This window comes from Pan paniscus, chromosome 15, assembly GCF_029289425.2.
Source record: "Pan paniscus chromosome 15, NHGRI_mPanPan1-v2.0_pri, whole genome shotgun sequence".
NCBI lineage: Eukaryota > Metazoa > Chordata > Mammalia > Primates > Hominidae > Pan > Pan paniscus.
Genome location: NC_073264.2, coordinates 58,493,737 through 58,518,732, shown reverse-complemented (window position 1 = coordinate 58,518,732; position 24,996 = coordinate 58,493,737). Strand labels below are relative to the sequence as shown.

General features: G+C 38.3%; 1 protein-coding gene across 1 annotated transcript; it reads right to left on the bottom strand.

Moving 5' to 3' along the window:
- Window positions 1-776: 776 nt before the first annotated feature.
- On the bottom strand, window positions 777-22,969 carry NAA30 (N-alpha-acetyltransferase 30, NatC catalytic subunit). The gene is made up of 5 exons (XM_003831668.7): window positions 22,843-22,969; window positions 21,834-22,605; window positions 16,682-16,805; window positions 13,668-13,723; window positions 777-4,160 (listed from the first exon to the last, which is right to left on the bottom strand). The coding sequence occupies exons 2-5, from the start codon at window positions 22,602-22,604 to the stop codon at window positions 4,023-4,025; spliced, it is 1,089 nt and encodes a 362-aa protein (XP_003831716.4). The 5' UTR covers window position 22,605; window positions 22,843-22,969; the 3' UTR covers window positions 777-4,022.
- Between the last annotated feature and the right edge of the window lie 2,027 nt (window positions 22,970-24,996).

Genomic DNA, 24,996 nt, shown 5'->3' with positions numbered 1-24,996 from the left:
CCAGCCTGGGCAACAGAGTGAGACTCTGTCTCAAAAAATAAATCTAACACCTCTGGGCTACAGGTTAATACTGATCTGTGTTCACTGGTGTGAAAAAATGGTATCAACCTTCTGGTTCTTATTTAGACCTTAGAGTGAATTTATGAAGTATTTCGAGTTCCACATAAGGCCCAAATAAAACAAACTCAGATACTTTTACAGTATTACTCTAAAGAATAATGTAAAGATTTGGCATGCATGATAAAAGTAATTTAGCAGTTAAATGATTAAAACAGATCATTTCATCCTTCCACTAAAATCCGAAAATCTTGACATACAGAAGTATTCACAGCTATTTAAAGCTCCTCACAAGACAGGGGCAAAAAGCTCTTTGGATATTGCTCTATTTTACTTTGGTGTCTTACCAAGGGTGGGATGGGGTGGGGGGAACATTACAGAGTGGCAGTGTGCAGACAAAAAAGTAAATTAAAATAAAAACTGTCTTAGAAATAAACTGCTATGAAAAAGACTAAAAAGATAAACTTTTGACTGAACACATGGAAAATGTACCGATAACTGACATATGAGTTGACTGAGTACTTTTAGGAAAATCAAGTTCATGTTATTTTCAAATTTACTTTGTCAGAACACACAACAGTGATGACAATTATGTAATACTTCTTCCCCGTAACTCTTAGATGAAAGGCAGGAAGCGGGAAACAATATATTGTTTGTTGCTGTTTTACTTAGTAGGTAAAAGCAAAACAACCCAATCATAAAATGCACACAGCTGTATCTAAAAGAAAAATGCAAACACAACTTAACCATACTTTATTTGACTGCATCTTATTTAGACAGCTTGCACATTTCAAATCCCATTAAATCTCTCTCCAAAAGGATATGGGACAATAGAAGAAAATTATGCAGCAATATCCAGTCAAACAGCAGTCCAATATTTTGAGATACACGTGATATTTTATAGATACTCAACTCATATCTGACGTCAATATAATTTATGGTTATGTTTTTACAAACCTGAAAGCCCTGTAACATTACAGCACTCATTTTAGTGATGTCATGGTGCACTGAAAAGTAACTCTGATGTACTACCAATTTGATTTTATCTATACTCCTGAAAAGTGATGAACTTCATGATTTTTAGACACCATAATAAATATACACATCCAGTCTTAGACATGTCAGCCAGTACCATAACACAGGGCAAGGTAAAGTTAAAACATGAAAAAACAAACTGCTTTACATAGATTTGTCGAGCAAGTGGGAAGGGTAATTTGGGAAAGAGGCAGAAAATATTAAAATCGATTTTTTGTTTTTTCTTATTTTGCTGGTTTCAACTTCAAAAACTACCGTCTGGTTTCTGATCTGTGGACTTTGCTAAAGTAGTTTCATCCCAATGTACAGGAAATACAGGAAATTATAATCAGCCCACACATCAAAAATGATAGTATACCCGTTAGCTTCTTCAATACTAACATATATAGCTTCATGGTAGCATGTATAAAAATGTTCAGCAGTACCAACTGCCAAACCAGTGTCAGTGGATAGTACAGTCAGTCCTAAAGAGGCAGCACCCCATTAAAAGAAAGTTGCATCTATTTTGCTCAGTTGTAGCCAAGTGAACCCATGCTACCAATTTCAGATAGAATTGTTTTAAGCTTATTTAAGAAAAACAACAGCCTATTATCAAAAAGTAAATTACTGTTTGAGGCTACTTCAACCTGAATGGAGTCTTTCAGTGTTGGTGCTGGGTTTTCATGCTAGAGGTTAAAATTTTAATCTACTTAAGTAAAAATTTTTTTGCATACCCAGTTAAAGACATAAGGCATACACTGACATTCAACATATACCAAACAATATGGCAACCATCTGACTTTTTAGTCACACAGTTAACGTCATCTTTACAAACACCCAACCAGTTCAGTCAATTTGGCAATTTTGGAGGAAAAGGTCAGTATGATGGTTTCATTGACAATCTGGCAAAAACACTAAAATGGTTGAACCAATGATCTATCTACTTTACAACCATCCCTATTAGTGATTTAAGCAAATATATGTTCATCAACCATTATGTATCAACCAGCAAGTCAAATATAAAGAAGTGAAATAAAATTTGATGACATAAATGTTTTAGTTCCATTTCCTTCATATTAAATAACAAAAGCATCACTATGATTGGTATTCTTCTAAATGCTAGTGCCTAAATGAAGTTTGACCAAAAACATATTGAAAGGCTGAGTACTGTGTGGTTACCATATTTTTATTATAACCAGTATTGTATTCTGCCCATTAAACTTTCAAGAGCAATATAAAAAGGAAAACATTTTCTTTAAAAATAAAGAACTATAAATAATCCCACCAGCAGAAAGTTTTTATTTTCAAATATAAATTGTGTATCTTTATTTTTAAAGTATTTGTTACTATGTTCACTTTCAAAACACTATACTGAGCAAAGAGCAGCTTTCCTTTAAAAAAAAAAAAAAAGGCAACAAACTTTCCTGAAAAGGGGCCTTTACCAACTGTTAATGGAGGTAGGGTTTTTAAAAATACAGTAATTAGAGCCACAAAATATATTCCAAACCAAATACTAGAGCAGAAGTAGAGCATATTCAAATGAAAACAACAACAGATTCCTACAGTTTTCACAGAGAATGAATCTTTTTTCTTATGGGTACCTAGGTTTTCCAGTTAAATTATCTATCACAGGTTTACTGACTCAATTGAAAGCAATTAACTGTAAAATTTGTTACATTGCACTGACTGGCCAAAACACAATGTAACTAATAAACATGGTGGCTGTTAAGAAAACCCACAGAACTCATTCCAAAAAAGATTTTCATTTCCCCCTTTTGTTTTTCTGGCAGAAGAAAAGCAAAGCTCCCCCAAGAATTTGCTCATACAAGTGAAAATAAAATAAAGCAGCTTAAAATGGATACAATGCACCTTGAAATTTATTTCCAAGACCAAGAACCTGAAGTGAAGCATTTTAAGAAATGAAAGCAATGTGAATCCAAATCAAGTGGGAAAAACAAATTCAGCTACTTTGTAAAAGCTGTTCTTCGCAGCGTAGCAGTAATTTTGATTAAATAAAATCATATCAATTTACACTAATTTTCTATTCTTTTCCAAAACTTCCCTTACTCTCAAAAGAAAAAGTGCATCTAAACCCCAGCAATTCCCGGCTCCATCAACTTTTCTTATCTCTTTTGAGCCATTTCTCAATTTTCCAAGTAGATTCAACTTGTTACTGTAAGGAAAAAGGGACTTCTAAAGTAAACCATTCTTTCATTCACCTGAAAAAAGTATCCAAATTATAAAAATCTGAAATAATTTATCAAATTTAGAATTTAAATAAAAACAAAAGTTTGCTTGCAAAGGCCTTAAAGAAAAGGAAAAGATAGCATGCATTCAAAAACTAGAGATGAAGACAAATATACTTATCTACACAGGCACTGGCAGACAAAATTTAATTGTTACCTTTACTCATTGTAAGACATATCCACCCTACATTTTTTTCATTCACTAATCACTGAGGTACCAATATTCAAGAATGGAAAATTTAATATTGAAAAAATAAAACCTAAAACTGAAGCGTCTCCCTCACCCACTTCAGAAAACTAGGGCAGGTTTTGTGTGAAATGTTAGTATACTTAAAGACTTTTACAATCCACATTGGCTTTTTTAAGGAACAAAAATTATGTTCCACTTACTGGTTCTGTGATAAAATGATCACTGTGTAAATAACATTGTCAGCAGACTTTGCAAATGAACACATAAATCTTGGCTATCAACTGGCACATCTTGTTGGTACCAAAAGAACTCCTGAAGTTTAAAACAATCTTTTAATTCAGAACAAATGTGCCATGCCAAAGTGCAACAAATATTGTGCGACACTCAATGAGACACTGACAGGTAAGAGCTGCATGGAAATTACTAAATCCACCTGCAAAGCAATTCTGTACAAATTGCATTGCATGCAAAGGTCGATTCTGTGTGGATGAAAGTTGTTCCTTGATGTCAGTTTCTCAACGCAGCCACAGTTTAAGTCGCAGTGCATCAACTCCATTTAAATAGTATCTGAACAGCCTCTTATCTCGAACAAAACCAAGATTTTCATAAAGTTTCAAAGCGGACTTATTTGTTATTTCGGTTTCCAAAACAACCTTCAAAGGAATGAGAAAAAAACTAAGTTATAATTACACAATTTAAAAAATAATTTACCAACTAAACAATTTTTTAAAAAATCATACATTATTTTAAAAATTGATAGTGAAAACAATAAATAATATACAGAAAGAACTCAAAAACAGTCATCAAGATTGTAATATTATATTTGGGTCAAGGGCTTGGAGGACCACTGCAGATTTATCTTCTGTTCTACTGATTTGTGTGGTTTGAAATGTTTAGCAATGAGAGTATGTTTTATACTAAAACAAAGATTAATTATTTCCCTGTGGGGAAAGGTAAAATGACTAAAGATGAAAATAAAATCAACAATCAAAAGTGCTGGTTTATTTCCTTAAAATAATAAGCTATATTATTATAAGCAGCTATTCAGATTGACTTCCAACTTCCGTATTTTCATTAATATGTCATTTATTCTGGCAATAACTACCATATTTGTCTGGAGTCTCGACCAGAGTCTGCAAACTATAGACTTTGGGCCAAATGTGCCTGCTGTTTTGTAAATAAAGTTTTAGTCAAACAGCCATGTTTATTTGTTTACATGATGTCTGTGGTGGCTTTCTCAATACAAGGGCAGAGCTGAGCAGTTGCCACAAAGACCTATGGTCCACAAAGCCTAAAATAATTACTAGTGGGCCTTTTACCAAGAAAGTTTGCTGAATCCAGACAAGAGGTATTCAAAATGTTACAGTGTATCATAATCACCTGAAGGGTCTGTTAAAATAGATTGCTGAGCCCCACCCTCAGAGTTTATGAGTACGTTTGCAGTAGGACACAAGAATCTGCATTTTTAATATTTTTAAATTGCTAGATGATGATGTTGCTGCGGTCAAGGGACCACATTTTGAGAACCACTGGTCTATATAGCAAAGCTTAACAGAGGAACATATAGTATTAACTTTCATTTAAGTCTTTTGAAATATTACCGAGCCAGTGGCCCTGACAATGAATAACTGGTATTTTTGAAAACTGCGATTTTATTTTTACCTCCCTCTAACACCCTCTACCCCATCTTCCCAACTTTTACACACGTAGCTCTATTTGCCTTTTCAATTGTTTCTCAACTTATTTCATTGAGAACTATCAACACAGTGAGCCACAGTTACTATTGGGTGTCATAACCCTCAAGTGTTTGGAGTGGGTGGGGGGGAAATGGCAAAGTATAATTAAACAAAGGCCCAAGTGAAGCATAAGTCTCTTCCTGTTCTTTCTCAAGCTATCAAAAAGTCTGACAAGAATGCAAACAACTGATGCAAATAATAGAGAAAAGACAGTACCTCAACTTATATCCAAAATTGAACTCATAATCTGCTCTTCCTCCTCAATTCCATATCTCAGTAAACAGGATCACCCCCCACCACACCAATGCCTCAAACCTGAAACCCAGGAGTCATCTTTGAACCTCATTCCTCTCCAACCACCTATATGCATCCAAGCACTGATTATTGTCAATTCTCCCTCTTAAATCTCTAAGTGGTCCTCTTCTTTCTATGCTCGATATACCACGGTCCAAGCTGCCATTAACTCTCACTATAATTACAAGAGCCTCCTAACTCAAGAGGTCTCCCATTCTCTCTAGAGTTAGGGTGATGCTCTTGTTAATTCTCTACTTAAAACCGTTTACTGATTCCCTTTTGTCCTCAAGAGAAAGTCCACAATCTAAAAATAATATCAAGAGACATAAAAAGTCCATCAATATATTGGCCTCAGCTTTGCTTTAGGTCTCTCTCTTCTTGCTTTCCATGCTAAACACTGAATTTTCAGTTTCTGGAACCCACCATGATCTTTCCCACCTTAGAACATTCAAATAAACTGTTTTCTGTCTAGAAGAATGCTCTTCCTATCCTCCTCTCTTTTGGCCCTACCTTGTCACTTCCAGATTGGGTACAGTGCCCCTTTCCTTTTATATCACCCAGCAACATTCTGCACCGTTCCTATGACACATTCTTATTCAACATTTGATGAGTGGTATGTCATCTCTCCTAGCTGGTAAGCCCAACAACAGCAGGGACCAATGCTAAATCTAAACCTTTAAAAGATCTAAAATGAAGTAATTAACAGTTCAGGATCAAGAAAACACGCTCCTAAGAAAACCTAAAATACAAGTTGTACAGCAAACAAATTGGTTTAAGTAAACGTCAATTTCTTTCTGCACTTAAAAAAAACACAATTTGGCCAGGTTTGGTGGCTCATGTCTATAATCCCAGCACTTTGGGAGGTCAAGGCAGATCATTTGAGCCCAGGAGTTTGGGACCAGGTTAGGCAACGTGGTGAAAGCCCATGTCTAAAAAAACCTTAAAAATCAGCCAGGTGTGGTGGTGTGTGCCTATAGTCTCAGCTACTTGGAGGGGCAGAGGTGGGAGGATCACTTGAGCCGAGGGGGTTGAGGCTGCAGTGAGCTGTGAGTGCACCACTGCACTCTAGCCTGGGTGACAGAGCGAGACTCTGTCTCAAAAAACAAATTAAAATACTCACACATACACACAGAGACATAATTAAATTTCCAGTAACGTATGTCATACTAGAGTCTGTAACACCACAGTCTGGTCAATGCAAGTTTTTAGTTTTTAACAATTCTCTTGGGTAATTCCTGCAATTGTTATGAGGTCCGGCACCTAATTATAGCTAAAATGTTAAATCAAAGCAATTTAATATGAGAAACACTAAAGTCACAACAACTCAAAACTTGGAATTGATTTCACGTAAATAAAAAGTGACAATTTTAAAATATGACAGCTAATATTTATTGGAGCTGTACTATGTGCAATGTAAAGCATTCTATATGTATTATGTAGCTTTATTTTCACAATAACCCTATGAAATTGATGTGGTTATCCATTTTACAGATGAATAAAACTCAAGGCCACCAATAGAGCAAGGACAGAACAGAGTCCAATTATGAACTAAAGCTTAATAGTAACTACTCTACTGTACCTCCCCCTCATTTCCCAAAGTAAAGCAAAGCAGTGACTGGGAAATCTAACCTACTTAAGACAAGATGAAAGGGATTTTAAGTCCACCATCAATATTTAGCAATCTAAAATATTCCAAACACATCTGAGGCTACCACCACTACACAAATACACACTTAAAGTGTGGTTAAGAACTGAGTTCAAGTTTGTTTGCATCCTAATATATTAATGAAATGAAGCTCAATTACATAGAAAAAAGTTACACCAATGTCTAATCTAGTCAAAATGTAAAGATTCTCCTGGCACACTCATATTTTCTAAACAAAGAGATTCTTTCTTTAGAAAATTATTTGACACAACAGAAAAATGCCAGGATAAAGTAACTAATTTTTAATTCTTAAATTCTTATAAACATATTAAAAGAATATCTGGATTTATATTAGAAATTCCCCATAAAATGAAGTTATTTTGGTCCTAAAGAAACTTGACAGAGTTGAATTCTACCTAACAGAAAAAAAAATTACAGTGAAATTCCACCGATCCTCTTAGCAACAGTAACAGACCATTATCAGGATAAGCCAAACCATTACAAAACATTACTGCTTAAGATAGTATTTTTTAATACTGTAGGCTGGAAGCTCCTGGAGAGCAGGCTTGTTCACTGCTAGAACTTTAGCACTACCACACTGTCTGGCACCTAGAAGCCCTTCCACTGCTATTTGCTGAATGAACAACAAACAGTACTGCTCTTCACAACATATCTTTAAGATCAGAATTAACATCATGTTGCATAGACAAAGAGAAAGACCAGAAAAAGTTAAATGGCCTGCCTACAATCACACAACTGCCAAGTGACAGAAGATAAATATGGAAACCAGGTGTCTCATAATCAGTTATTAGGCCAAACTACTCACCCAAAATCCTTGCAGCTTAACTAACCCCACTGTATTCTGTTCTTTACCTTGCAGGCTCTATCACATAGCATAATGTTTCCAGTGAAACTAAAGATGTTTTTATATATATATATACATATATATAATTAGTAAATACATAATAAACACAATAAATATAGTCTAATTAAAAAGATAAAAAGTAATCTTTTATAATGGGGGAAAAAGAATGACTGTACCTTTTCTAAGTTGGACTTTTCTAATTTAGAAAAGTATAAGTTATTTCAAAAAATAACTTAGATCTCCTTGGCTCCTAATAATCTAATTTACTCATTAGTGCTAATGTGATCTATTTTATTCTTTTAATTGTACAAAATAGAGTCAGCTACTATATTATCTAAAATTTACCAAAATGTCTTTTGCATTACCTTTATATTGCTAGAAATAAGTAGCATTAAGTAGGTCAAGCAAATCAGGTTGTAGGGAAAGTCATGGGTTTGAATAGCAGATTGTAAACAGTCTGCCGCAAGTTACATGGCATACTATTTACAGAAGAAACTGTCTAGTAAAAATAAATGTACGCAACAAAAAAAGAATGGAAAGAAAACACCAAATTGGATGTGTGATACTGTTTGGCTGTGTCTCCACCCAAATCTCATCGTGAATTCCCATGTGCTGTGGGAGGGACTTGGTGGGAGGTAACTAAATCATGGGGCAAGTCGTTCCCGTGCTGTTCTCGTGAGTGAATTAAGTCTCACGAGATCCGATGGTTTTAAAAAGAGGAATTCCCCTGCACAAGCTCTCTTCTCTTTGCCTGCCACCATCCACGTAAGATGCGACTTGCTCCTCCTTGCCTTCTGCCATGATTTTGAGGCTTCCCCAGCCATGTGGAACTGTAAATCCAACGTGGTACTCTTTCTTTTGTAAACTGCCCAGTCTCAGGTATGTCTTTATCAGCAATGTGAAAACGGACTAATACAACGTGCTAGAAAGGTAGGTAGTGAACTTTCTTCTTCTGTTTCCCAAGTTTTCTGCAATGTTCATTACGGTTTTTCAATGGAAAAAATGTCTTTAATATAAATAAGCAAAAATTAGATGACGTGATTTTCAACTAAAAATATTTTAAGATACTATAAATTCCATTAAGAAATCCTAATTCCACTGTATTCTGATCAGTTATCTCTGGCTATTCATATTCACAGTAATCGACCTAAAAACTCTTTTTGTGTGTGTGTGTGTGACGGAGTCTTGCTCTGGCCCCCAGGCTGGAGTGCAATGGCGCGATCTCGGCTCACTGCAACCTCTGCCTCCTGGGTTCAAGTGATTCTCCTGCCTCAGCCTCCCCAGTAGCTGGGATTACAGGCACGCACCACCACACCTGGCTAATTTTTGTATATTTTTAGTAGAGACGGGGTTTCACCATATTGGCCAGGCTGGTCTCGAACTCCTGACCTCGTGATCCACCCACCTTGGCCTCCCAAAGTGCTGGGATTACAGGCGTGAGACACCGTGCTCAGCCTAAAACTCTAAAAACAAAACAAACAAACAAAACAAAACAAAACAAAAACAACCTTGAAGTTTTCAGAGATTAAGATTTTAAGGATATCAATGGCTTAAAAATCGAGGCACTATTCATCATACTGATACTGATCAATCACCTGCCCATATTCTAATTTACTTCAGGAAAAAAAGTACATAAATGTAAATGGCCACCAAGTAGGTTGATTTTAGGTACACAGATCCTATTTTAAAATCTACATCATAGAAAACTCATTCATTCTATATGTATTTATCTTATTCTTTCTTCTATTGTGAAACATGAACCTGAGATACTTGTCCTAGCCACTACACATCTGGCAGCCAGAGCGTGCAGGGGGTGTAAACAAATTTAAGCCAGATCAGCATACTGGTAATATATTTCTTACTCATCAAGTAACAAATCCACTTGTTTCTTGTTTTGATACTATAATTTTTTAGTCAGCTCCAAATACATAGAAAATGAAAAAATTTTTTAGCTATACTGTTTTAACATATGTCTAATTCTGATATGAAAAGTTGGGAAACTTACAGTAAGACAAAATGAAAACATCAATTAGACTAGGAACAGTGCAGCATTATTTGGAGAAAAACATCTACCTTTCAATTCTGTGATTACTAATAACTCTGGCTGAATACTCTGAGCTTAAAATGACCAGTAACAACAAAGAACAATATAAACATGACTCAAGGTCACAAATTCTGTATACAGAATAGAAAGTAAAAATTGTTTGATGTGCACAGTAAGGTTTCACAGAGATTTCCAAATGTATCTTTTTTTTTTTTTTTTTTCCGGCCACGGAGCACAGTAAGGTTTCACGGAGATTTCCAAATGTATCTCTTTCTTTATGAGAGCCTCACTCTGTCTCCCAGGCTGGAGAGCAGCGGTGCAATCTTGGCTCACTGCAACCTCCGCCTCTCGGGTTCAAGCGATTCTCCTGCCTCAGCCTCCCGAGTAGCTGGGACTATAGGCGTGTGGCACCACGCCCAGCTAATTTTCGTATTTTTAGTAGAGACGGGGTTTCACCATGTCGGCCAGGCTGATCTCGAACTCCTGACCTCAAGTGATCCGCCAGCCTTGGACTCCCAAAGTGCTGGGATTACAGGCGTGAGCCACAGTGCCTGGCCAAATGTACCTCTATTAAAAGGTTCACAGATTTTAAAATCTCTATCTTTGTAAGAATTTTAAAAATAGCAGAATAACCTAAGTAGTAGAAAATCTAATTTAAAACCCTTCTGAAATGTCTTTCACAGATTTTCAGATAATTTGTCAAAATGTCTAAACCCTTTAAAAGAAAGGAAGGTTGGTCTAAATTAATGAAAGTGAAAGCACATGTTTATTTGCCTTTTCATTAATCGCTGTATTTTTGGAGATTTATCATTTCAAAGGCATTTTAACAACTTGGTTAACCCTGAAGATGCCTTTTTAAAAAAAAAAAATCCTACTATGAACAAAAATAAGACAATTGGTGTTTTTAGAAAGCATACAGAAAGTTCAGAGAGAAAGACAAGTTAACAACAATACAAGTCAAAATTTAAAAGTGCTTAAACAAGAGAGAGAGGGATTACAAACATCATGCTGGAAGCACAGAACTGATCATTCAAAAAATATTTACGAAGCAGGTACTCTATCACAAATGTCACACTAAGCACTGAGAATACAGCAACAAACAAGAGAAGGCATCTCTGTCCTACATTGTGCTAAGGCACTGAACAAGTGAAATTAAGTGCAATAATTACAAAAAGAGTAGCAAAAATAACAGAAAAGTGCAATGGATTCTGTCCAGAAGGATCAAGAAAAACTTAAAGGAGTTGTTGGTATTTGAATTGGGTCTTAAAGACTAAAGTATTTTAACAAGCAAAGGAAAACCAAATAGCTACCATATCTTCTAAAGAGTAAACAAGAGTTCATATGGCAAATTATTTGATCTGAATAACGCTGGACACAGATAAGCAAAATTTTTATACCAAGAAAAAGTTATCTAATCCAGAGACAGAGGTATTCACAAACTGCAAAAACCATAATCATACAAAAGGAGAAAGTTCACAAAGCTATCCCTGATGTCAGCCTAAAGATTAAGTAACATTCATTGTTTCAAAAGAAAAAATGAATGAATCAGCATTAGCTTTTTAGGCTGGAAATGAAGTTTTTCTACCATAAAATATATCATTAATTTAGAATTTAACCTTGAGACCAAAACAATAAAAATCTTCATATCATTCCTGACATCTTTAAATGAAAAGCCAACACTATCCAAACCTTTGAACAGTTAAACAAAAGCACATAGCCTGCCTCACAAGTAGTAACTTAGGATAGCAAGTAGGATAACTCAGAAAAGGTTTAATCATATGGAACATAATACTCTCTGCTCTTAACACCCCTGTTCACTGGATCTGTGGAAGATCAAAACATGATATATTATCCCGAAGATTTCTCCAAGCTGTTAAGCAACTTTTGTGAAACCTGACTTTTCTCGATGAGCTGACAAGCAGTGTGGCTATGGTCCAAACATGGACCTATACTCATGAACATATCTGATCCAATTCTCTCCTCGAAATTTCAGTTACCAGTCATGTAAAGCTTTGGCGACTGCACCTTTTGCATTATAATATTAAAAGCTGTGAACAATGTGAGATCCTTCAACACCTGTGAATTATTTCTTTGGAGTAAAATTAGATATTTTTGAATCCCAGGATGACTTCACTGTGCCACCCACTATGTCTGTAGGCCTTCTCATATAACCACCACTTAGAGTGGATCTGTCAGAATAGAGCCTAATGTGAACAAGAAGCCTGAGAATGCTCAGCAGTAAATCTCTGTATTCTAACATGGAAATGCATTCATGAGATATTGTTAAAAGAAAAAAGCAATTATTATTGCTAATAATTACTGAATAAGAATTACTTCATTTGTATTTTTAAAAACTATATATTTGCACATAGGTGTGTTTAAAAAATGAGAGAAAGCATTTCAAACAGTTAACAGTAGCAACAGGCCAGGAGCAACGGCTCATGCCTGTAATCACAACACCTGAGAGGCTGAGGTGGAAGGATCACCTGAGGCCAGGAGCTGGAGTGGTCTCCAGCTGGACAACATAGCAAGACTCCCATCTCTACAAAAACAAAAAAAAAACAAAAAAAAAACCCCACAACAACAAACAACAACAAAAAACAGTAGCTATCAATGGAAAGATGGATAAAGAGTTGAAAAGCATGAGAATGGTAGAAGGGACTTTGTTAACAAAAACACATGCATACATATATCATATATGCTGACTGTGTATAAATTTTGTACCAAAACACTCCATTTCTTTTAAGTCACTAAACAAATTATGTATTAAGGTCAACCTTTTAAAAAAACTTACCCAATTTCACATATTTTGAGAATTCTCTAAGGCACATCTGACCTCTAATAATAAAGACAATTGCTACTTCTATTACTCATAAAAGTACTAGTACAACTCTGCTCCTCCTTAGTCACCACTGCTATGTTAAAGACATCTACACTTCTCTAGTTTATACTTGTTCCCTTCCACTCTGTGCAACAGTAAATGTTAACATTCCCAATCATCACCAATATTTATCATGCACCTACTATATGTAGAAACACCGTGCAGTAGGATACAAAGAAATATCTGCCATCAGACCTTACAAACAAGCTGAAGAGAGAAAATGCTCTTATGTTAATGCACAGATAGCTCTACTCTTTAAAAGTGGTTGTCTTCCCCCTAGCCAACATTGTCATTATTTAATTCTGAAAAGATTATTTTCAAGTGTGAAATGTCCTCCATATAGACTGACAGTTTCCCATTGTCAGAAACTAAGGCCAATATGTAAGCAAATTATAACAGAGTCTGTAAGAAGAGCTACCTTAAATAACTGATGATAAAGCCTCTGAATACCAAAATTGTGTACTGAAAATGTCTAAGATTCCCCCCACACATTTTGAAGAAATTTTAGCTCCATTTTAAAATTTGTTCTAGGTCAAAAATTCATGTGTTTTTAAATGGAATATAATTTTCCCCACAAGCTGCATTTGTATAGTAACACTGCAATGAAATCTGCAATAAATTATAAAATATTTATTAAAAATACCCAGTAAGAATAATGCCCAGATAAAAAGTATTAAACATTTTTAAAGACTTACCTCATCACAGTCTCCCTCAACCATGGCATATATAGCTTTCTTAACCAAGTTAGTACCTAGAATATAGATCTGAGTATTAATGAAGGAAAAATGTATTTCTTAAAGATAACCTAAATTATAATATTCGTAAGCACAGAAATGTCAAATGCTAGTTTCTATCTTGAATCCAGATACACGGATTACCTCAAATTAAATGGGAAAAATTTTAGCTATAAGCTAAGAGAAGCCAACAGAACCTATACATAACAGTATGTTTCCTCTTGAAAGACCTATCTCCCAATATACTCCTTTTTCTCAGACATAATTATTTGCCACAAGCAGGAGTTTGTTCTATTGTGTTTGAAAGCAGTAGGAAAGCGAAAGAGAAAAAGACAAGATATGGTATGGCCAGAACAACCCAGGAACTCCCCATGAGTTGGCCAGAATTTACTGCATAACCCGAGCTGATCTCACCAAAGATCCTTCAAACTCCCCTGGACACAAGGGACAAGACAACCTCATCAGAACTGCTGTTACCCACAGTAGGTTCCTATAAACTTTACAGTGAGCACGATGAAGTCTGGCAAGTCTGGCACTCCCAATGACGTCAGTGGTGTGTCTGTAAATGTCTAGCAAAATGTATCCTAGTTTAGGGTCAAATATAATTGGTATATTAAAAGGGAAAAAATTTGCCAAATCTGATTTTAAGAGCAGACACACAAATTTTATTTAAAAACTCTTAGGCTGGGCGCAGTGGTTCACGCCTGTAATCCCAGCACTTTGGGAAGCCAAGGCAGGTGGATCACTTGAGGCCAAGAGTTCAAGACCAGCCTGGCCAACATGGTGAAACCCCGTCTCTATTAAAAATACAAAAAATTGGCCAGGCGTGGTGGCTCACGCCTGTAATCCCAGCATTTTGGAGGCTGAGGTCATGGCAAAACCCCATCTCTACTAAAAATACAAAAAACTGGCTGGGTGCAGTGGCTCAGCCTATAATCCCAGCACTCTGGGAGGCCAAGGTGGGCGGATCACCGGAGGTCAGGAGTTCAAGACCAGCCTGGCCAACATGACGAAACCCCACCTCTACTAAAAAATAAAAAATTAGCCAGGCATTACAGGTGGAGGGTGCCTGTAATCCCAGCTACTTGGGAGGCGGAGGCAGGAAAATCACTTGAACACAGGAGGCGGAGGTTGCAGTGAGTCAAGATCATGCCACTGCGCTCCAACCTGGGCGACAGAGTGAGACTATCTCAAAAAAATAATAATAATAAAAAAAATAAATCAGCTGGGTGTGGTGGTGTGTGCCTGTAGTCCCAGGTGCTTGGGAGGCTGAGGCACAAGAATTGCTTGAATCTAGGTGCTAGAGGTTGCAGTGAGCTGGGATCACACCACTGCACTCCAGCCTGGGCAATACAGCAAAGCTCTGTCTCAAAAAATAATAAAATTAAATTAAAAACTCTTAATTTTCAAGCCATGCATACAAGTATGCACGCATTTTATGGCCCAAACAAAGTATGTCTGAAGGCCAGGATGCAACCCAAAAGCCACTGGTTTCTGCCCTCCAAACTAGCCAAACAATTGGCTATAATTTATCATGAGTCCTTATCAGTGCTTTTTAATGCATCAAAGGCTCAAACTTAGTCCATAAAACAAGCCCAATTCATTAAAAATCTTAGTGGAAAGCTATAACACTGCAATAAAGTTGGCTAAACCTAACATATTAAGTAAACCTATTTATAGTTACTTCTCATGATACCTAGGACCGTGTGTGAGTCTTAGGTTGGACAATAACACTTAATAGTTTTTTAAAAACATAAAAGTGAAAAAACTGCTAATGATTAAATACTAGTACAGGTATTAAACTTTTTTTTATGAATACTCAGCTAAAGCACATCACAAAATTTGACATGCTTAGACAAATGCTTGTCTACCCAATTCTCCACTGTGAACAAAGAGCCACTAGGTCCTAGAGAATAGAAGAGTGGTTTTTTGAAACGGAGTCTTGCTCTGTCACCCAGGCTAGAGTGCAGTGGCACACTCACTGCAACCTCCACCTCCCGGGTTCAATCAATTCTCCTGCCTCAGCCTCCTGAGTAGCTGGGATGACAGGTGCCCACCACCACTCCCAGCTAATTTTTGTATTTTTAGTAGAGACAGGGTTTCGCCATCTTGCCCAGGCTGGTCTTGAACTCCTGACCTAGTGACTCACCTGCCTTGGCCTCCCAAAATGCTGGGATTATAGGCGTGAGCCACCGCACCCGGCACCTGGTGGCCTATTGAGTTTTATGGCGTCATTTAAATGACAAAAGTTATCTAACCCAGCCATAGAAGAGTGGTTCTTAATCAGGCTTACATCACAGTCACCTAGGGAAGCTTCAGCCCCACCTCTGCCAAGACAAACAAGAGTCTCAGGGTGAGGGGCCCAAATACGTGTTTTTAAACCACCCACATGATTCTAATGATCATTATAAATCATGAGTGTTAAGATTAACTAAACATGTCAGGAAAAGTAGACCCAACAAAAAATTAAGTTTGGGAATTACAAGAAACAATCAATTCTCATCTCCTGATCTTTCCTGAATTGCAATATATAGTTGATGACTAGCACCAAGTAATGGTAACAATTTGTCCATAATTTTGGCTTGACTGAGGTCCACTTAACCCAAATACAGACAAGTGCTTGAAGGCTGGGATGAAGGACCATCATAATGTAATTATAAATTGCAGTATTTCTTGTGGTACTTAGCATAATGCAAAGCATTTTGAATGTGATTTAAAAAAATCTGCAGGTGAAAGCTGATGATCGGCTACTTGTTAAAAAGAAAAACTGTCAAACAAAACGTTAATAAAGAAAAAAATTCATTTTAAGAACTTTTTAAAAATACCATTTTGAAATTAAAAATTAAAACCCGCCTTAATTTTCTTCCCTTAGTTTCTTTCATTTCTACATACTTACATTTAAGTCTTTTATTTCAAAACACAACAAAAATGAAAATAGCTTAGGCATTCTTTCCATAAAATAATATTTTTCTTACCAATGCCATTTCTCCTGTATTTGGAATCCACGGCTAACATGGCTATATAACCTCTGCGGAACATCTTTTTGTGCATATCCAACTTGCAAACGATGGCACCTACACACTCCTCCCCTACCATGGCCTTAAAAATAAACAAACAGTTATGAAGAATACATTGCCATCAGGTACTGCACAATTATCCAGAGAAAACAATAACCAACCATTGGTAAGCATTTTCGACAGGGGAAGATAATGGGAACTCTTGCAAGACAGCAGTCACAGAAGTTTCAGAAATCTAAATCCCCTAACTCCTTTAAATGTTCTAGTGTTAAAATTTCTCAATATTCTTTAGAACATGAATTTTTTATGCTTACTATTAAAGCCTAGGGAAAAAGACAAGATTCCACAAGGTAAACATTCAAGTACTTTATAAGATTACATATGAGGTGCTTAAAATCACAATTATTTGCAACAAAGACCTACCTAAGGTTCTGGAAGGGGAAATATGCAAAAAAAAAAAAAGATTATAAAGAAAAAGTCTATTCATTAGGACATAAAATATTGTTAAAACTTGCCCATCAGCAGAATGTAAATTTAAATATATTCAGTTAAATTTAGTAATAATGGCCAGGTGCTGTGGCTCACGCCTGTAAACCCAGCACTTTGGGAGGCAGGCGCAGGCAGATTGCTTGAGCTCAGGGATTTGAGATCAGCGTGGGCAACATGGCAAAACCCTGTCTCCACCAAAAATACTTAAATTAGCCAGGTGTGGTGGCATGCACCTGTAGTTCCAGCTACTTGGAAAGCTGAGATAGGAGAATGGCTTGAGCCAGGAAGGCAGAGGCTACAGTGAGCTGAGATTGTGCCACTGCACTCCAGCCTAGGTGACAGAGTGAGACCCCATCTCAATAAAAGAAAAAAATGAAAATAAATTTAATAATAAAGTTTTAGTGAAAGCCAGATATAATACATATTTACACCTGAATGGTAGATTTCGATCAGAAAAAAAAATTAAAAATTTTCAGAAAAAGCACAGTTTATAAGGTATTGCTTAGACCATACCCAAGAGATTTTTGTTAATATATGTAAATGTAGCATAGTCTCATTTTTAGGATACTCCTGACAGTGTGGATAACTGTCATAAAGCTCTCAGAATATTTATAGTTCAAAATCAAAGCTTTATGTTAAAAGCTTTAATTTTACAGAAATTTCTATTTTAATAAAAACGTACAGCTTTCCAGAGTATTAAAAGCTACATGTTAAATTCTAATCATCCCCCATTTTCATTAAGATTTCTAGTGTTACCACTGAAAATGTTTTTCAAAAATTCCAATGCTGATAAAAAGTTCTAGTAACACAGTATTTCTGGTAAATATAAATAGGGCAGTATCTCCAACTGTTTAAATAATGTGTCAGTAAGAAGTCTGTTTTCCATAAATTAACTTTCCAGAAGAAACTATTTCAACAAAAGCAGAAATGAGTCAAAAAACTAATAAGTAACGTCCAATTTATAATTAATACATATTTTAAATTTGTGACTTTTTTAGTCTGTCATTCTGTAAATTGATTAAAAGGCCTTTTTTTAACTGTGGAGAAATCTTTTCAGCAAGATAATTCTAATCCATTTCATGCAAACCTAAACTAGGTCGGAAAAATCCTTTTGAAGGAATATGAAATTCAACAACCCACGCTAATTCATTTCTGGTTTATCACACATTCCAAAACTATTTTGGGTCAATAAACCTCTGAAATTGTTATTTCTAATTTTTTCCCTCACAATACATCAATCTTTTAAAAAAATTTTTTAAACAAAGACCTGAAGTATGCACAAAAATCGCCTCGACCAACTCTGAAAGCTTTTTCTGATTTGAAACTCACTTCAAATATATGTGCGTATATAGACACGTATACATACATACACGTACATAAAATTATCACAGACCAAATGGTATATTTAAAAGGGCCAGAAAAAATTTTGGCCTGACCTCATAAGCCAGGCTCAGGTGAAATGAAAACCTGTATTAGACTGATGATACAAACCTCAGAATAGCTACACCTTATATAAAATTATCCAAAAATGAGGAAAAATTAAAACCATTAAACACAATACAACTGGACAGTACTTTCAATCTGAACAGGAATTTCAAACAAATCTTTGTCCTTTGAGCATGGAATAAGCAAACAAAATATTGAATTAGTTCATTCTTAAGACCTGATTTCTTCCTAATTTAGAATCTGTAGGAGCAAAAATCAAGCTGTATACATCATCTAAAAAGCCCAATATATCATACACCATTACGATGACATTAGTAGTGAAGACCAATGCTGCATTTTTTTTTTCCTGATAAACTACTCATGAATATATGGTACATTTACAGGAATCACTAAATTGCTTGTCAATTTTTCCAAATAAAAGCTCTGCATATACATTTGGAATTCACGCTATTAAATGTATTTTTTCAAGGATGGGAACTGAAGAATCCCCGGCAAGATTAAGACTTAACACTACAAGGCCAAAGGGTTGTCAGTCTATAAAACTATGAAAAAAATAAAGTGAGAGATTCCCAAATTCTAGAACACTACAAATAGAAAACTGGAGGAAGCCAAAAAGTTAAATTTAGAACAAATAAACGAAGTACTATGTTACATTTGCTGAGAGTAAGTTTAAGAACTTCAAAAAGATAACAACTGAAAATGTTACTATGAAAACAGGTAAAGATAAAATGGTTAAGTACAGAGTAACTGAAAGTGTCTCACATTTGTCCTTTTTTTTTTTTTTTTTTTTTACATCTTTTACAATTAGGAAGAATCATAATAAGCTATCATTTTTATTAATCAAGTATTGGCAATTTTGTAAGGTTCAACCCCATATATTCCATTGACCCATTACAGGTTATCCACAGAAAACGGAACATTTTGGAGGTTTCTAATCTCTTGAGATTGATGTAAGGGCAACTGTCCCTTGGTGAAGATAACTTGGTGACACAATAATCTTCACTGAATGGATCAAGGGTATGTCATTTTTCAGGTTCTTGTTTGTTACCATAATGAGGGGCCAGGAGAACTGGGTTCTAGCTTTACCCTTCCGACGGTAAATATCTGGAGATTGAAACATTTTAAGTCACTTTGGTTCTTAACTTCTTTTCAATCAAAAAACAAAACAAAACCTACCCCTCTGTCAGTAAATATCTGGAGATTGAAACATTTTAAGTCACTTTGGTTCTTAACTTTTTTTCAATCAAAAAACAAAACAGAACAAAACCTAAGTTGGGCTAGATTATCTCTAGGATGGCTTTCAGTTCTAAAAGGATATGATTTAAAATAAACAGACATTTACGCATCTGTATTTTTTAAAAAATAGTTCCTATAGGAAACTTAAATTTAAAAGTATGCCAAGATAAAGGCTTCAGTTTTAAATGGCCTGGTTGTTTTTTTACTGTTTTATTATTGTTTAATACCTCCTGATTCATACTTGCACCAGTAAATCTTATAGGTCAACCACTTGTGCATATCGCAATTCTAGATACTCAGAATATTAAACAAACTTGAGCTACTAAAGGCTACCATACACATTAGCTGGTGAATTGGGAGGGTTCTACATAAAATCAAATCTAAAGTTTACTGATATTGTTGACCAGAGTCTAAAATAGCAGACAAGTTGAGAGAGGCTTAGGTAACTATCAGGACTCAAAGTTGACTAAATATCATATACACAACTATTTCCTGGAATTGACAGAAAAACATCTATTTCAACTTGAAATGTGACTCAATCATCTACTTCTGTGGGTTAACTTACAACTAAATCTACAATTTTTAGCAATTACAGTGGCATTTGATATGACATTTATAATAGTGCTATAAATCATTTTCTCATATTCATTGACACAGACATGTCTTAGAACTATTCTGATACAATGCTTAGAATACTGAAAGAGCAGTTTTCAAGAATATAAAGTAGTACCCAGTTTTAACAAATGTACTGAATTGAAGTTTAAGCAAGTTAAGACAGAAAATAGAACTACCATTATCTACAATACCCAGGTTACATTTTCAAATTATCACCAAGCTAGAGAATCAAAAAGATAAGTATTGTCAAAATATCTTGCAGGGAATTACCAAGTGAAACTAAGCCAATGCTAAAACATTAAGTAATGGTGGCTTTTCCCTTCACATATTAAAAAATATTCCTTAAAAGGATGTCATCTTTCTGTAGTAAAATTCAACAGAAACAATATGCTTGTGAGCACATGATACAAAGCATACACCTGCAGTCAACGTTTAAGTTAAAGGGTTCATACAGACTGAAATGGGTCAATATTATTGTGAAGAAATTACTGGTACTGCCAATACTATGTTAATTTTTAAAAACCGTCCAAAAGTCTTTCACTTACGTGTAATATTATTGTCAATTATACTCTACACAAGCCAGTGTTACTAGTGTTTGGCCACATCTACAACCAGTTTCTTAAATTAAAAAAAAAAAATCAGATCGGTAACAATTTCACACAAGTTTTCTACATTCCACAAAAGGGTATTTTGTTCAAGTTTCAGGAGTCTTTCAGCCACCAGAAGTTTTAGTAGCACTTTCTGGAATGGAGTACCAGAAAGCAGGCTGGCTACAACTGTTAATTGTCCAGTTGAAGTAAAGAGAAACATCTCCATAATTACCGAAAATGCTTGTAAGATTTAATTCTCCAATATGACCACACCAAGTTTGCTGACATCCATGTTCACCACAACATGTTTATGCATACACTCTTCCCTGATTATGGTTGTAATCGAGAGACTAATAAGGCCTGTATCTGAACAGAACCATGTTCAAATTAAATGACTGTAAAGTGTTTGAGGATGCGGGCGGGTAATTAAAGACGGTTAAACACGATTATAATCTAATGGTAAACAAGACACAAGACCCCCACCCACCCCAGTGAAACACGCCACCATACAGGCTTGCTGCAGTTACACTAGTATCACGTTAACCCGAATCATGAAGTCTTACCTTCAAAACAATTTCATTAAATAACTAGGAATGTGTACAGCACTTGACATCATATAACGTACTATGATACGCAGCAGGAGATATCCACTGCCACATTCTGGGCCCTCACTCCCTGCCCCGCACAGTCTCGATCACTGCTGGGTTCACCCTCTTTTTATTCTATCCACTTACCAAGAAGCACAGCTGTGGCCAGTTGTGGATAAAATATCTATAGGTATAAATGGAGTAGGGTTCGGACAGATCTTTGGTGATCAGTCTCATGATATCGGGCATTTGTAGCTCGGATTCATATCGGACATATCGTATCGTCCGATCCTCCCCAGGCTCAACCTCCCTGCCCGAAGGGCTTCTTAAGCTGCAGTCGGCGGTCAGGGACGAAGACAGCAGCCGCACCTGCTCGTCTTCCTCCTCCTCCTCCTGCTCGGTGCCCTCGGCCAGTCCATTGCGGGCCGCCGCGGGATCGCTCGCCGCCGCTGCCTCCACCGGGCTGGGGACCGCAGTTCTTGCATTATTAGAGAGGGAGTGAGGGGGCCTCTCGCCCGAGTGTACCCCGGCTCCTTTTGTTGCAGTCGCTCTGGGGCCTCCGTCAGGGGTGGCTGTGGTCGCGGCCACCTCTGCTACGCTCAGGACCTTGCTCTTGAGGGAGGCGGCCGCCCGGAGGTGCCGCAGTTCGGGGCTAATCAATCCGTTGAGCTGCTGCTGCTCCTGCGGCGGCTGAGGGCAGCGGAGGCACGGATGCCCCTTGGCCGCCACCGTCGCCGACTCTCCGCCCGCCGGGCTCCTGCTGCCGCCGCCTTCGTGCTCTTCGTCGTCCTCCTCGTCCTCGCTGCAGCAGGCGAGGGCGGCCCCCGCCGGGAAGGGACAGCGGGGCTCGACCGCCGCCGGGGCCGGAGGTGCTGGTGGTGGGAGGAGGCTGCTAGGCCCAGGCGGTACCTCCGCCATCCTAGAAGCGACACAGACCGAGAGGGGAGGCCATGAAACCCGGCCGAGGAGCGCGGAGAACAGGGGGCGACGGATGGGGGGCACAAAGGCAGAAACCGTCCCTCACGGAGCTGCCCCCCCAATTCCCCGCCACCCCCCCCGCTCTTCAGCGCCGCCCAGCTGCTCAGCCGGCCACCGTCCCCGTCCGCCCGGGCCCACCCGCCAGCCCTGTCACTCGCGGCCCCTCCTCACGGCTCACCCCGCACGGGTCCCCGCCGCCGCTGCCGCCACTCCTCTTCCTCCGCCACCACCGCCGCCTCCTTCGCAGCCGCGGCAGCCTCCACAGCCGCCAAGGTTCTCACTCAGCCGCCGTCGCCGTAAAGCGCCTCAGCTGTTACCCCGGGTAAAGTTTCCTGGGCCTGGCTTTACGACACTTCCCTGCCTGCCGGCTGCCCGGGCCAAGAGAGAGGGGCGTGGAGGGAGGTGACCTGTGGAGGGGCGGGGACAAAGGTGTCTCCTGCGGGCTGCGGGGAAGGCCGCGTGCTAGTGGGTGGGGCTGTGGGGCCGGGAAGTTGCAGAGGGCTTTGGAGTCACAGGCTCCCAAACCCTCTTCCTCGGTTTGGGGGCGCCTCAACCTGCGGTGCTTGCCACGCGGGGCCGGGGAGGGATGGACCGGGCAGGCGCTCCCTGCTTAAAGTCTACCGCGCACTCCGAGCTGTAGCGAATCTCGCCAGTTCGGGGCCTGTGGAACAAGCCGTTTACAAGTCACCTAAAAATGCCCTTTTAAAGCTGCACAGCGTTTAATGTTTGCCCTGACCAGGGGCAAGGAGGATGGGGGAGGAGCGATTAAAAATGGAGCAAATCAGAGAAGCCGACCGAAAAAGAAAGGAAGATTTGAGCTGTGAAAATATGGGGATGGCTGTCGAAACGTGGTGGTTTGCAGTGTGAATTAAGTTCAGCTGGCCCTTGCCACTTTGAGGCAAGGGAGTCAGCCCTCTTCCTCTCCCTCCTTACTCTGCTCCTCGCACCCAGTAAAATTGGAGGCAAAAGTGACTGACAGGTGTTGGGCAATTGCTAGCACACCTGGGGAAGGGTTAGAGAGAGGTGGTGAAAGAGAGTGACCAGGGCTAAGAAGCACACTCCTAAACTTGTGACACAAATAGGTTAGGAAGCACTGGTAAACAGGTGGCCTGATCCTCCCAGGGGATCTGCCTATCGAGTGCAAAGGGGATAGAACTTGAGCTTGTGGCTGGGCGCCTTCTGCTCCAGTCCACAATTGACTCCCGGCAGGTCTGAGCTGAGACAGGTAGTGTAACTCACCCGCTCACTGAACAAATTCGGTTTTGTTAAAAACCTGATTTATAGAGCTGGTCTGGTGTGCCGCAGATGGACGTTTTCAATATATAATTCTATGACGGAACACGTTTGCAACTTTTTGCCGTAATCTAAACTCTATGTATAAAATATTTATTATGCTCGCAGATTCTGTGCCTCTGAAATCCAGACAGAGCACAACTGGGATGGCTTTTCTCTACTCCATTATGCGTAGAGCTTCAGTTGGAAGACTCCAAGGCTGAGGAGTAGAATTATTTGAAATCTTCACTTTCACCGCTGATGGTTGATGCAGGATAAAGGCTGGAGGCCTCAGTTCTAGTCCATGTAGACCTCTCCCGGTGGTCTTTTAGCATTGATTGGTTTGGGCTTTGTCACAGCCTGGTGGCTGGGTTCCACGGCAAGTATCGTGCGAGAAAGTCAATCAGAAGCATATTACCCATTATAACCTAGCCTTAGAAGTCATGTAGTCTCTAGCCAGGTGCGGTGCCTCACGCCTGTAATCCTGGCATTTTGGGAGGCCCAGGCGGGAGGATCTCTTGAGGCCAGGAGTTCGAGACCAGCCTGGCCAACACAGTGAAACCTCATCTCTGCCGAAAAATACAAAAATTAGCCGGGCGTGGTAGCTCATGCCTGTAGTCCCAGCTACTCAGGAGGCTGAGGAGAATCACTTGAACCCGGGAGGCGGAGGTTGCAGTAAGCCGAGATTGCGCCACTGCACTCCAGCCTGGGCAACACAGGGAGACTCCCTCTCATGAAAAAGAAACAAAAAACAAGTTATGTAGTGTCAGTTCTGCTGCATTGTATCTAGGCAGACACAAAATTATATCCAGTTTTGACAGGAGGGGAAATAGACTCTACTCTTGGTGGAGAGAGGCGAGGTTCTCAAAGAGCATGTGGGACCAGAAATATTGCTGTGGCCATTTTCAGAATGTATAACTTGCTACAGATACATTGAAAACCTCCTAAACACCTTGATGTGTGGGGGATATAAATGAGATGTATAAGTACAGCGTGATCCCTTTTCTGTCTTTTAAAAAGCACAAAACAAAACCATGTTTCCAAATGTGCATACATTGTT

Coding starts and splice junctions, on each gene's coding strand:
- NAA30 (XM_003831668.7), bottom strand. CDS start 22,604: ATGGCGGAGGTACCGCCTGGGCCTAGCAGCCTCCTCCCACCACCAGCA. Junction 16,806..21,833: donor GGCCACAGCTGTGCTTCTTG/GTAAGTGGATAG, acceptor TTTATTTTTAAG/GCCATGGTAGGGGAGGAGTG. Junction 4,161..13,667: donor TTGAGGGAGACTGTGATGAG/GTAAGTCTTTAA, acceptor ATTCCTTTGAAG/GTTGTTTTGGAAACCGAAAT.